The 12,763-nt window shown below is 36.1% G+C and overlaps 2 protein-coding genes across 5 annotated transcripts in view; both read right to left on the reverse strand.

The window, feature by feature from the left end:
• The window catches only part of LOC106746473 (protein PAT1 homolog 1), a 6,533-nt gene extending 2,543 nt beyond the window's left edge, over positions 1-3,990 (reverse strand). Inside the window, exons 1-8 of the mRNA XM_014623098.1 lie at positions 3,854-3,990; positions 3,100-3,294; positions 2,229-2,652; positions 1,805-1,899; positions 1,227-1,720; positions 756-972; positions 466-666; positions 128-391 (exon numbers count right to left, since the gene is read on the reverse strand). Of these exons, the coding sequence (XP_014478584.1) occupies positions 128-391; positions 466-666; positions 756-972; positions 1,227-1,720; positions 1,805-1,899; positions 2,229-2,652; positions 3,100-3,294; positions 3,854-3,892 (1,929 nt within the window). The 5' untranslated portion in view covers positions 3,893-3,990. The remainder of the gene's footprint in view (positions 1-127; positions 392-465; positions 667-755; positions 973-1,226; positions 1,721-1,804; positions 1,900-2,228; positions 2,653-3,099; positions 3,295-3,853) is intronic.
• Positions 3,991-5,284: 1,294 nt separating this feature from the next.
• The window catches only part of LOC106746661 (43 kDa receptor-associated protein of the synapse homolog), a 75,546-nt gene continuing 68,067 nt past the window's right edge, over positions 5,285-12,763 (reverse strand). For 3 of the 4 annotated variants that reach the window (XM_014623469.1, XM_014623477.1, XM_014623461.1), the window contains exons 6-10: positions 11,286-11,486; positions 10,795-10,893; positions 9,145-9,351; positions 5,930-6,129; positions 5,285-5,646 (exon numbers count right to left, since the gene is read on the reverse strand). In XM_014623469.1, coding sequence (XP_014478955.1) covers positions 5,439-5,646; positions 5,930-6,129; positions 9,145-9,351; positions 10,795-10,893; positions 11,286-11,486 — 915 coding nt within the window. In that variant the 3' untranslated portion in view covers positions 5,285-5,438. The remainder of the gene's footprint in view (positions 5,647-5,929; positions 6,130-9,144; positions 9,352-10,794; positions 10,894-11,285; positions 11,487-12,763) is intronic. The other variant, XM_014623485.1, reaches the window with a different exon arrangement.

Consider the following 12,763-nt stretch of genomic DNA (forward strand, 5'->3'; position numbering starts at 1 on the left):
TATATATATATATATATATACATAATAATAAATAATAATGAAGCATTTTTTATATATTTTCAGTAGGAGAAAAATTTCTGTGGGAGAATTTATGTCCACTATATATAATTATTACTCAACAACTAACCTTGTTCATAAGGGCAAAAGCTAAGCTGTTATTTTTGACAGGTTGTACAGCCGAATCAGATAGCGCTCTTGCTAATCGGAGTATCGTATCAAAACTTTTCACAGTATTAAGCCATCTTCGATATTCGGAATAAAAGTTTGTTAATAAATGACAATCTCTACGACCTATTATAGCTAGTCCTTTGAATATTGCAGTCCATAATTCTCTTAACTGCTCCTGATATTCTGTTACATCCAAATGAGGTAAAAAACGCAGTAATAATGTCTGAAACGTATAGACACGTGTCGATACATCGAATATGATTATTAAGATTCGGGTTTCATCGCACGTCAATTTACCTTTCCTTTTCGAATACTTAGCATACTAGCTAATTTGTCATCTTGTACTAATTGTTGTAGAGACGATAGCATCATGCCGATTAATTCCGGTTCAGATTTATTTGTATTTGTCTCAGCTTCCCCATCTTGCTGTTGTTGCGGTTCCGGGATAACAGCAAGAGGATTGCTCAAATCTTCAAGTTTCAATAGTACTATGTACAGCTGAAAAACAATAATTTTTCTTGATGAAAAGAAAAGATATTATCAAAATATTAAATCTCGCTGATTGTGTTAGAACATTGGTAATATACCCTCTCAATTTCAAGAAGCAGTTGCCGTGTTTTTTTAGTATCTTTCTGCTGCGATTGGGGAGTAGACTGCGAGTCGCTATTTGGTACAACATCCATATCGATAATTTTACGTGGTGCAGTTACACTACTAAAATGAAGTTTGCCCAATGAATTTTCAAATTGAGCTGGCGTGTATGTTGATCTTGAAATGGTCTGAGGTGGGTTTGCCTCCCAATCTCTATAACAATAAAAAAAAAAGATAAATCAAGAACATTATGAATTTTACAATTCCAAAAAAAAAAGATAACAATATTCCTATAGAAATGAATATTCACATGTTGTTTAGTGCAAAGTATATTTTGCGATTACATTATTACATGATATAAGTAAAAAAAAATAATTCGCAAATATTAAAAATCTATATAAATTATATAAGATAAAATATAAATCTATATCAACTTATATAAGAAATATAAGAACTTTGCTGCGTACCTGTGATCTCTGTGATATCCGTTGTTGTTATGGTGCTTCCTATCTTTTTGTTCTTGATTTGCATGTTGTTTATTCTGTCTATCACAGAACACAGTATAATAATAGTCATCGATATACGGTTGAATTGTATTCAATTGTAACAGTTGAATATTAATTAACCATTGCTTTTCACGACTACTCATAAGACCTGCATATTCATCATACTCTCCTGAAGCATTCATACCATTAATGCTCGGAGGGTAATGTTGATTATGATAATGTCTTTGATTACTTCTGTCATGACTGCGATGAAGATACTGATTATTTTTAAAAAACGGTTGATGTCCGCCTTGTTGCTCGTTATGGTGATAAGGTCTATTCTGGTTTCTCTGATTGCTTGAATGTGAGTAAGAATGTTGATGTTGTTGATGGTTGGTTTGATTATTAGAAAATGGAGGCATCATGTGATCTGGCCGAAGGAACTGTGGACCTCCTAAGTTGGGATGTGGCGGTTGCTGAAATTCAATATAATGATGCACCAATAACGTGAAAATATTTCCCTGTAATAATTATATGCACAATTTGCGCGGTAAACTTACAGGAAATCCATAGGAGCCGTGAAGAGTTTGCCTTTGTACTGTGTGTGGCAACATTAAATGCGGTACAGGATAACGTAACATATTTCCAGGTTGATCTAATGGGAGGGATAAATAAAACATATATAGGAATATCTATGAAATATGTTTACAGTCGCTGATTTCCAAAATGTCATCCATTTTATAGTTATTTGCGCTAATATTCCATGGATAAAAGTGCATTTAATATACGACATCTTTTGATATTGGAATAATTAACATGAAGCTAATTCGTGATAATGTAGTCCATAAATAATAGGAAATATTTGATTAAACTTCTCAAAATTTGTTGACTCGTACTTTGCAAATATATTCACAAATAAATCTAATAATAAATCAATATAATAGCACAATATTATATTAGTGCGATAATAACAAATATACTCACTAAGTAGTAATCTAGGAGGTGGTATAAATTGCGGAGGTGGTCTCACGTTAGGTAAAACCATGGGATGCGCTCCGGGTATGCCCAATCCCGGTGGAAAGCGTAGCGGTGGAGGTAGGCCATTAATTTGAAGTTTCTCATTCAAAGACAAAGCCTCAAAGAGAAGCGAACCCTCAGGCTTCTTCTGCTGTTGTTGCGTTTGTGGTTTACTGAGACCTGGTGGCGGCCTATTTGCAATGAGCCCTCTTTCCAACTCTTCCACTGTACAGGCATTTTTTAAGTTAGTTGGCAGAGATAAACGGGGACGAGCTTTGGGAAGAGATAGGTCAGAAGGGCTACTCCATACGCCGGGACGTGGAACTATTCCTACTTTGTCATCCAATACCAAATGCGACAAATTATCCCGAATATCTATGTTAACGCCATTCTGCAAAGGATATAAAGTACACGTAAAAAACATATAATATATTTAAGTATTTATTTATTTAAAGGAAAGATGTAGATATTCTTTTTTATTCTATGCATTTGTTTGTTAAATATTATTATTTATCAATCATTCATGCTATGATAAAGAAAAAGTCAAAATTCTGATTGCACAATAAGGTTCATATACACAATTTATCACACAATAGTTCTATAATATGTCATACAATAGTTCTCAATATTTATATCGTACAATAGTGTATAAGAAACATATTTGTATATCAGTATATCTTCATATATTTATTATATATCCACAATACATATTTTCGTACAAATACCGACATCTATATTACTTTGCAGAAATATGTGACAGCATGTTTTTGCATAGCTGGTGATAATATATCGAGTATATACAGGATATCTCTATAATTTAGACATTAATTCAACATACCTTCTTACTTGTCGTACTCTGATTATGCGGACGACTTGATTCGGTAATTTCGGCGAGTTTTTCATGATCCTTCTCCCAATCGCCAATTGTAGCATCGGGACCGAATGTTTCATCATTCAAGGCATCATATTCTTCTTCTTCACCTAAATCGTCTTCTTCCAGTGGACAATCCAACCCGTCCTCTAAACCGCTATCCTAATTTTAGAAAATATCAATGTAATTTATCCGACAAACGAAAAAACCATGGCAAGCATCCTTGAAAAAGCGCTACAATGAGGTCACAGTTCTTGATACAACGTAATATACTGCTTCATACTGCAAAACACAAGATCCATGGGAATCAAATTTCAATCAAAATAATATGCATAAACAGACAGAAACTCATCGACAAACTCTATTTAAACTTATAGTGCTTGATGTTAATGACCTTTAGGGTAAGGAAAAATTAAAAAGTGAGGTTAGACTGCATAATTTTGCTCTACTTGGAGGACAATACTATTATTTTCAGGAGTAATACGAACAAAATGCGATTCAAGGTAAACCAGTGGGACGAATCGTTTCGCTCTAAAATTATTATATCGAGGCAATAATCAGCGACGGCTTTAAGGACAAAACTTTTACATTTCTCAGTACAAGATACAGGTATGCCGCGACGCGACTGTTTATCAAGGGAGATTTATGTTCGCGTAACTTGCTGGGATTCGCGCCGGTTGAGCGCAAATCTCTCGCGATCACGAGAAGCGTATGTACTTACTCCAAGCGTAGTATCAAAACCGAAAAAAGAGTCTGCCATTTGTGGGAAAGAAATCTGCAAAATAACATGTTCTGATCAAACGTCAAGTACTGCGACGAGCATCAGCTGTCATGGCGGTCATGCGTACACACGGCATTTGTTAATGCTCCCCACTTCCGGTTCAGGTAGTTTAGGGTTGAACGTATCGTGCCGAGATATTCGTATATTATAATCTCAAATAATCAGTCTCGATAATCAATGAAATATGGCACGATACACAAGTGTCCAAACACGAAGCGTTCAACCTGGAGAAACCGTTCGTACCGGAAGTGAAAGTTATTCATAACATCGCGTGTAACTGTGATCTCCTTCACAGAGCCATAAAGCGACATTCACAGTGCATCCGATATCCACTATCCAATAGGGAAATTTGTAATTCAAAAATAAAAATTTATATGAAAACGATGTATGATCTCTCTCACTTGTTTTATGGAATTCTGCATTTATTATCATGACAATCTGTAATGCCACGATACAGTTTTCATGAAACTTAGTTGTTTCTACTTTAGATTTGGACATTCAGTCGGACATATCCAATCATGGCGGCCTATGTCTAGGGATATCCAATCACGGATTACTGTGATTGGATGTGTTTGATTGAAATTATGTGCCTGTAGGACTTTCCCTGAAAATATCATTTCACAAAATACAGTTGAAGACGTTGGTGACTGACTTTGTTGTGTTTTTCTTGTTTGTTCATTTAAAATGGTCGGAAAGAAGACATTAGGGAATCCTTTTCACATAATAAAAGAACAATATACATCATAAAATTTTTTATTTTAAAAAATATATAAAGTTAAAAATAACATTCTTATAATAAGTGTAGAAAAAAAATGTAATTTCAGAACTATTATTTTACTTTTTTCATAATTTCCTATAAGCATCGTAGATGTGTCGGTTTTGAGGCCCAGTTTCTGAAAGCATTAATTCTCATATATTAAAAAAAAATAGTTATTTGCAAGGAAATGTAATAATTTTCATAAGATTATCATTATATTTTGATACAATATGAAATGATTGAAGTATGTTGATTTGCATCCATACACATAAATTTTATTTTTCTATCTTCGACGGAGCTTCAGAGCCCAAAATCAGAATGGTCGGTTTTGGTGTTTCTCCTCTATTTAGATCCCATATATTTGATACTGCACTTTTTCATCGATATATTTAAAATTTCATAATTAATATCTCAGCAACACATAAAGCTACAGGTTGCGGGTCAATGCGGGTTTTACGAAAATTAATTATTCAGATTCTAGATTCGATTCTTATTACAGATATTTCCGTTGCATATACTTGGTACCGCTGAATTATCTCGTAGATCGACTTATTTGATGATAAGATATACGAATTTATTGTAAGAAGGGAGGGAAAGCAATATTCATCAGAGCATTTCGAGGCGTGCACTCTTTATTGCCATTAAATCTCTTTGCATCGTACTACTTTCCGTTGGCTCTTTTTCTCCTCATCCAAATTATGACCCTTAAAATTATCTAATCGCATGCGGATGCCAACGCGTTAAAATAAACGTAATCCATTGTGTTTTTTAAACGCTACTCGTTGCGTGACAGTCCTCAAGTGTTGCTAGGCTGCTGGCCCTCAGTGACGCCAGACTCAAGGAACTATGATTTAAAGTATTCATGCCGTGAGGATCCTCGCAATGCAGGTACAGTCGTGAGCTGACAGATTTGTGGCAGTCGGGACATAAACGTTTTTTCTTCTTGTCGCGTCTTTTCAAGATGTCGTACGCGCATCTGCAATTATTACGAGATAATAAGGGCAAGAGAAATATTCTTCCGGAGGATATCGAACATTCAGTGTTTCGTTTTTAACGTTACACTCGATCGGTCTGTTGATGATTTCTCGTACAAAGATCGATTACCATAACGAATGTCTACGTGAATAAAAAGTCATTGCGAAAAACATCGTTTACGATAACGTCGCGGCGAGGAGCATTCTTCGCGCGAACTCTACCGCACGATTTGTCTCCATTTCCATCCCCAAGAGCAGAATGTAGCCTCGAAGTTTCTCTCCTACCTAGCGTGTAATATGTGAGAGCAAGGTAGCGCTTCCAGGGAATCAGCTTCCAGACCGAAGGGTTCATTACAACTTCCGCATCGTAACTCGAGATCTTCCTCCATCGCGGTCGCCAGTCTCTCATGATGTCCTTTTTGCTCCTCATCTCCCAAAGACCCGTAGATTCGCGACAGTCTGGATCTAACTGTCCGCACCAAGAGCTGTAAGCAGTCAGAGCCTCGTAATCCTCTTCTGAATACACATCTCTCTCACGGAGAATCGTATACGCGTTATATGCTTCCCCGTTGCGCAATCCCTTTCTTTACAGTGCTACTCTACAGCAGCCCACGTTTGTTCCCCGCTTATCATTTAACAACGTCAACCTGAATCCAGCGATCTCTTTTCTTTAATATTAATCCAACGTCATTTTAGCCCATATGAAATCCCAATTTTCCACAATCAAAAGCTACGCTCGATCCATCTCGGAACTTCTTTAGTAGTTCAGAAAAATTGTGAAAGATTTTGTTCATCTACACACTGAGATAATACTTTAGTTTTTCTTTTCGTGTATATTTTTTTCAATTCTATCATGTATGCCAATATTGTAGAAATAGATTGTCGGTAGAATTTGTCTTGCTAAGGGGCAAGTCAATTTTATTGAGGTACATCTTTTAACGGTAGATTTCAATTACTAAAATATGAATAGCATGTGAGCGAAACGAAAGGATAATCAATTAAAGCAAAATGTCACTACGCGGCAAAAAACATTTTGTACTTGTGTTAAAATCGGTCTTTATTAAAACTTTTCTGTTAAATTTTTAACATATCCGTGTATTCATTTAAGATATTGTGTTTATGTTATCTCAATATACATTTTGCGTTGAGTCGATATTCAACACGTGTAAATGTTAAAATAACATTTTATAATTCAGTGTCGGCTTCAGTGTAATATATTATGGATATTAATTGTGTGATAATTTTAACATAATATTTGTTTTATTTTTCAGTATATCAACCTTGTGTTAAATTAACACAAAAGTTTGCGTGGTCCGTTTGGGACATATGAAATGCGTTAAATTAAAAATCGGTTAAATTTAGTGTGTTCTTTACATCGTAAAAAATGCTGTAAATGATCCACTCAAATTTTTGCGCCATTTTAACAAGGTGTATATGTTAAAAAGTAATATAATTAATAAGGTGAATATGTTAATTTAATATATTTGTGTGTTTTTTAATATATTTCAAATATATTAAAGCAAAACATAAAAATTTAGACCGTTTGTAACACACAAATTTGTTATTGTTACAAAACTTTATAGTTATTTTACTGTAATATTCTCTCCGTGTACTTCTATTTCTGCTTGCATTGCGATTTCATACGACAGTATCTTTCCGTTTCCTTCAACGAACGACGAAGCGTCACCGTCTTAATACAGATTTAACAATAATTTCCACCCGAACCCTATCACAATGTCGATAAAGCTGCATACTTTGCACTTTGAGATCAACTTGCACACGTTGCGTTCGCGTTACGTGTGCGCATACACAGCGTCCAAATGGAGAACTGGCTCCATTGATTCGTGGACACAAATAGCGTGAGGACTCGAGATGCACACGGTATGAATGTAGTAATGTATGTACGGAATGCTCGTGCGACGCACCGGTCGCGTAGTAGTGCGCCGATGGCTCTTTTGGCATTTCATTGGAACTCGCGATAGTCATTTACACGCACGGATAAACGTCGACGGCGGAACACGCGGAGCGTCGCTGCCTCTTAATTGAAACTAGTGCGTCGCGTCGCGTTTGCATCTTTCATTTTTCAATCGACGATCCGTTCTGAAAGATCCACTGTCGATACGATTGAAATCTCTACCTATAATTTTCATAATTTATTATAAATAGAGGAGAAGATGGTATTATGACTCCCCATTTACATTTCTTACAATAGCTTTGTTAACAATCAGTATTTTAAATTGAAAATTTAATGATTACATTCGTCGATGTGTTGTTCAATTGATCCTAGACTCAAAGTTGTGAAATATTTATTACTTAGGACGTTTTATAAAAAAAGTGGCAATACTGTAAGTGTTAACCGCTTAATGAATCGAAAGGGAATAGAGGTGATAATGTGACCCTCACTAAAATAGATAAAAAATTAGTTTTGTTTAAGAAAAAAAGTGTTTCGTAACAAATTTATACATTTATTCGAAATAAACTATCTTGGAAGGAACAACAATGAATATATAATCGTAAATTTTCACTGTAGATATTGACTTGTTAGAAGGCAAATACAAAAAAGGAGGACAACTTTTATAAAACAAATAAATAAATAATAATAAATTTAATAAATAATAAATAAATTTAATCTTAGCTCGAGAAAAGTCTATATTAAATCTATTTCAATCGGGGCTAAATTAGCAAAATGCCATGATATCATTTAACTTTGCGTAACTCGAAATGCGTACAACGGGATAAGATATTAAATAATGAACAAGATATTCAAGTATACATATATTCGTGTGATAATGCACATAAGTTTAAAAAGAATGAGGAAGTATGCGTAATTAAATGCTAAAATGTACCACGAAAACGTTTCGAAATGCTCAAAAGTAAAAATGTGTTATAACAAATACGGGCTATCGGCATGTTAGCTTCACTGCGTACAGTGGACTATTAAACAAATGATTCTCTAAATACTCTTTAAGTACCATCTTTTCTTCCCTCTATCACCCCTAATATTAAAAATAAATACATATTATATAATGAATATATAATAATTGAATATTATATAGTTAAAAGAGAAATCGTTGTTTTCTATTTTTCCTTGGAAGGAAACCGAAGAAATCCATGAAAAAAATGAAAGAAGAAAGGATTTTTTCTAAATCTTGAAAACTGTAATATATATTACATCACATACGAACGCATACTACTTAAAATAAGTGAAAGGGAGAGAGGGGAATCTGCTTTCCCTTTGATACGTGCGGCTCGTTCTAAATACCCAACGTGCGAAAAGTTTTACTGCGATTTCCGAAGGCCGAAGAAAAAGGGAGAAAACCTGCAAGTTTTCACGTCTAACGGAAGGAAGGAAATTGATTTCACGGTACGTCGCGTTTTCCTGACTCCCTTTTCCTCTCTCGCTTTCTCTCTCTCTCTCTTTCCCTCCAGTTCCCCCTCTGTTTCTGTTAAATGGAACGAACGATGGGCAGCGCAATCCACGATCTATATTGGCAGTTTACCTTGGCGCCGACCGATCCCGCCACCTCCAGGAGCCTGGTATTGAACTCGAGGGGTCTACAGTTGCATATCTTGTGCTGGAGCCTGAGAGCTTCCAGGCATCTCGCCGCGCCGTCCATCGCTTCCATCTGACACAGCCGATCACCGGTCGCGGCTGCCGAGCCCATCGCGCTCTCGTACTGTCGAAACGCTTTCTGCAATATGTCCATCTTTATCTCACCGGTGTTATCGTCCCGAGATGCGGGTCGACGTACGCGATGCGTCAACTAAAGGCTAATTGTGCGCGCGATCGCCGAACTAAAGGACAGATCAGGTTCGAGAGGCGCCTCCCTCGCGTCCGTGGAAACACAACCGTATAAGCTCCGGAAATGTTCAAAGTCGGAGTTATACTTCATACGTGGAATTCACATCAAGAATTTCTCAGTGTAATATCGAAACGGACGATACAGGGAGGTGAGACGATAAATATTACCGCCGTGAATATCTTCGAGAATCAAACATATATGAACGACTAGATGGAGATGAGAAAAACTTACTTTTGCGGAAGATGTTCGAAGTGATGGACATCGGTATACTTGGAAAAATATCCGAGATCATATCCGATCGGATAATTAAAAAGTAATATATGAGTGTATATCCGAACAAGCGCAATGTTCGATCATTTTGTCATTTCATCCAATCAAGTTGTACTTTTATCCGATGAAAATTACAACGGATATATAAAGGGCGGCTAATTTTTCGGTCAGGTTTAGGTCATCGATGGTTGTATCGAATAACTTCATCGAATACTTTATCGTACAAAGGTATCCATCATTTGATTGTGATAAAAACAATCGGATACAACATTTAATCAGTTTATTCCAGGGACATTTTTCTCAGCATATCAATGCAATTGCTAATCAATTTAGATGAGATTTTCCTGCTATCCTCATATTTCGAAGATATCCGAGGTAATAACAACGATTATTGCCTCACCTTGTATATCTCGTGTTACGCAGAAGTGTAAATTAAGAGGAGGGAACAGAGGAGATATGTACAATCCTCCAATATTTGGAATCGTTTTAAATCGGACGTTTCACAGTATTTTTGCTATTTGCTTTTTAACAGTGTTCAAAAAGGTTTGTAGCGTTAAAACAGGGTGAAAGCGGTATGCGTTGCAAGCGTGACGTAGCGTTAAAATTGCTTTTATAGCATGCGTGACATGCAAAGGAACGCCCCAGTTATGACGATGTTTTTTTTTGTCGTTGATGACAGGATACCGTGTATGACAGTGTTGTATGTAAAATAAGGCTGTGAATGGGCCCGATATAGGGTCACAGCACTTGACGCGTATGCCGATAAAAAAGATTCGCCTATAAAAATGTTTTCTCGATGCAATATGCAAATAGATATATTGGCGTTATTTCCCGTGGCGACTATATTCCAATGTTTATATAAACATACGCAAGAGAAAAGAGAGGAGATATTTATTGTTCTCCATTTTTCTTGCATGTGATGTTTATAATTTATATTTACACAAATTAACATGATCGATGATAAACACGGAAAAATACGAGATAACGTTGTTATACTATAGAGGAATTTTACTACAACTGCCATCGCGAGAGATACGAGCAGGGGAAAACCGTAACAGTAACTTATGGCGAACTTACATTTATGTCGGACTTCTTCCTGTAAATGTCTCCCATAATACGGATGCTTCGGGCATAACTGGCTTGATCGCCGGAAACTAGCGACAGCCGCGTCGCTTCCTATACACAATGTACAAGCAATGGTTTCATACAACCGTTGAGCATCCGTATTATAATAGCACCGGTTAATTATTGTAATTTATTTTGATAACATTTGCAACATCTACGACAACTTTCGCGAATTGTGCGTGACAGAACGCACGATACTCCGGCGAGCATCCGGGCGTTCGACGAAGGACTGAATAAATTGTCGCGATTAAACCCTATGTTGCGAAATTAAAAAAAATTACATATACATATATACACCGTCCGTGGAAAAGTTTGCGATATACTCGTGACACGATTCGCTCGAAGTCGTTCGAGGAGGCGAAAGTTTCCGTGGCGATTCCATATCTTTGATCTCTAAGCAACGTAAGTTTTCCTTCCCGCGCAATTCTCGCTCGCAACTTTACCGAACAGTAATCGTGAGCGTCGCCTAGCTCGCCCTTTTTCCGCAGCGCCGCGGCCATCTGTAATAACGCCGCCCTGTGATGACGGGAATTCAGATCTCCCAGCTGTAAACTTCTGGAGAGATCGTAAGCTCTCGCCGCGTATCGCGCACTCTTGTCCGCGTCCTGTAACCTACAGTAGAGCTCCGACAGGCCGACATATACCTGAAAAAGAAACCGAATTATCAGAGTAGGCGGTTCTCGCGTCACGAGCGGACTAGTTGGAGGAGAAACCATCGCGGAGAAAATTTCCACGCAAGTCCTTATCTGAATATATTTCACGAGGGAGAAGAGAAGCATTTATGAACTTTTCTCTCGAATCTTCTTTTCTTCGCCACATTACGAGTTTGCGATAGACATCTCCTTATTTCGCGAAAGCAAGTATGCAGAAGATACAAAAGTGACACGGTTTAATAACGACATGGCATTTCCTTCAAATTGCATTAACATTGTATCACTCGATACGGATAGTAAATAAATGAAAAAAAGGAGGAAAAAAACTAAAAAAGTGCTACCGTTCAAATAATATTTACTTGATCCAAGTAAAATGATTACTCTAATATTTCTTGGCAGATATTTATTAAAGAGAGAGAGAGAGAGAGAGAGAGAGAGAGAGAGAGAGAGAGAGGGAGGAGTATAATTGAAAAAAATATAATTGACTATATACAATAATATTTACTTATATGTATTAAAAAAATTACTACAAATATTACGACAAGTATTAAATTCATAATATTGTGAACATCAGAATTTATTTTTTGGGAAACATTTACTGGATAGAAAAATTTAAATTTAAAATCAATAGATTTCTTCAATGGAAAATAATTATTATATAATTCTAGTAAATATTATCTCAAATTTAGAACTATTTTACACTTATATTCAGTAATTCATTTACAAATTAAGGTATTACTGTGTTCAAATAAGTATTTATTGCAAGCTGTTAAAATATATTTGAATTGATAAAAATATTACTTGATTTAAAAGGTTGAAGAACAGGCAATTATGTTTATTTGATTCTAGCACTTTTTTCTTCTGTATAGATATGTTATAAAATTGCATTCCACAAAGACAAATTATTTATTTTACTTATTTTCGTTACGTAATGTTTAATTCTGGCGTCCTCTGACGTTTTGTTATACACTCTAGGGAGTTACCAACTTCCCAGAGTGAAATAATATATTCTATTCTCTAAGCTCTAAACAGAGGAAGCCCAATTTGCGATATTGTTTAGAACACTAATCACTGAAAGGAGAACCCACGTGTTCGAGAGTTCGGAAAGTTTGGTACACACTGTAAATGGATTAAAGATGTCATTAACTGATGGCTAACTTGATAACGCGGAGAAGAAACGGGCAAGGCGGAAATCGGATTTTCCAAGAGCGTGACGCGGTTTTCCTAATCGTTTTACACCGCCTGTTAATTAGCAAACGTCACGAAAA

The sequence above is a fragment of the Dinoponera quadriceps genome, unplaced genomic scaffold (genome assembly GCF_001313825.1).
Source record: "Dinoponera quadriceps isolate SergipeBrazil2010 unplaced genomic scaffold, ASM131382v1 scaffold192, whole genome shotgun sequence".
Classification (NCBI taxonomy): domain Eukaryota; kingdom Metazoa; phylum Arthropoda; class Insecta; order Hymenoptera; family Formicidae; genus Dinoponera; species Dinoponera quadriceps.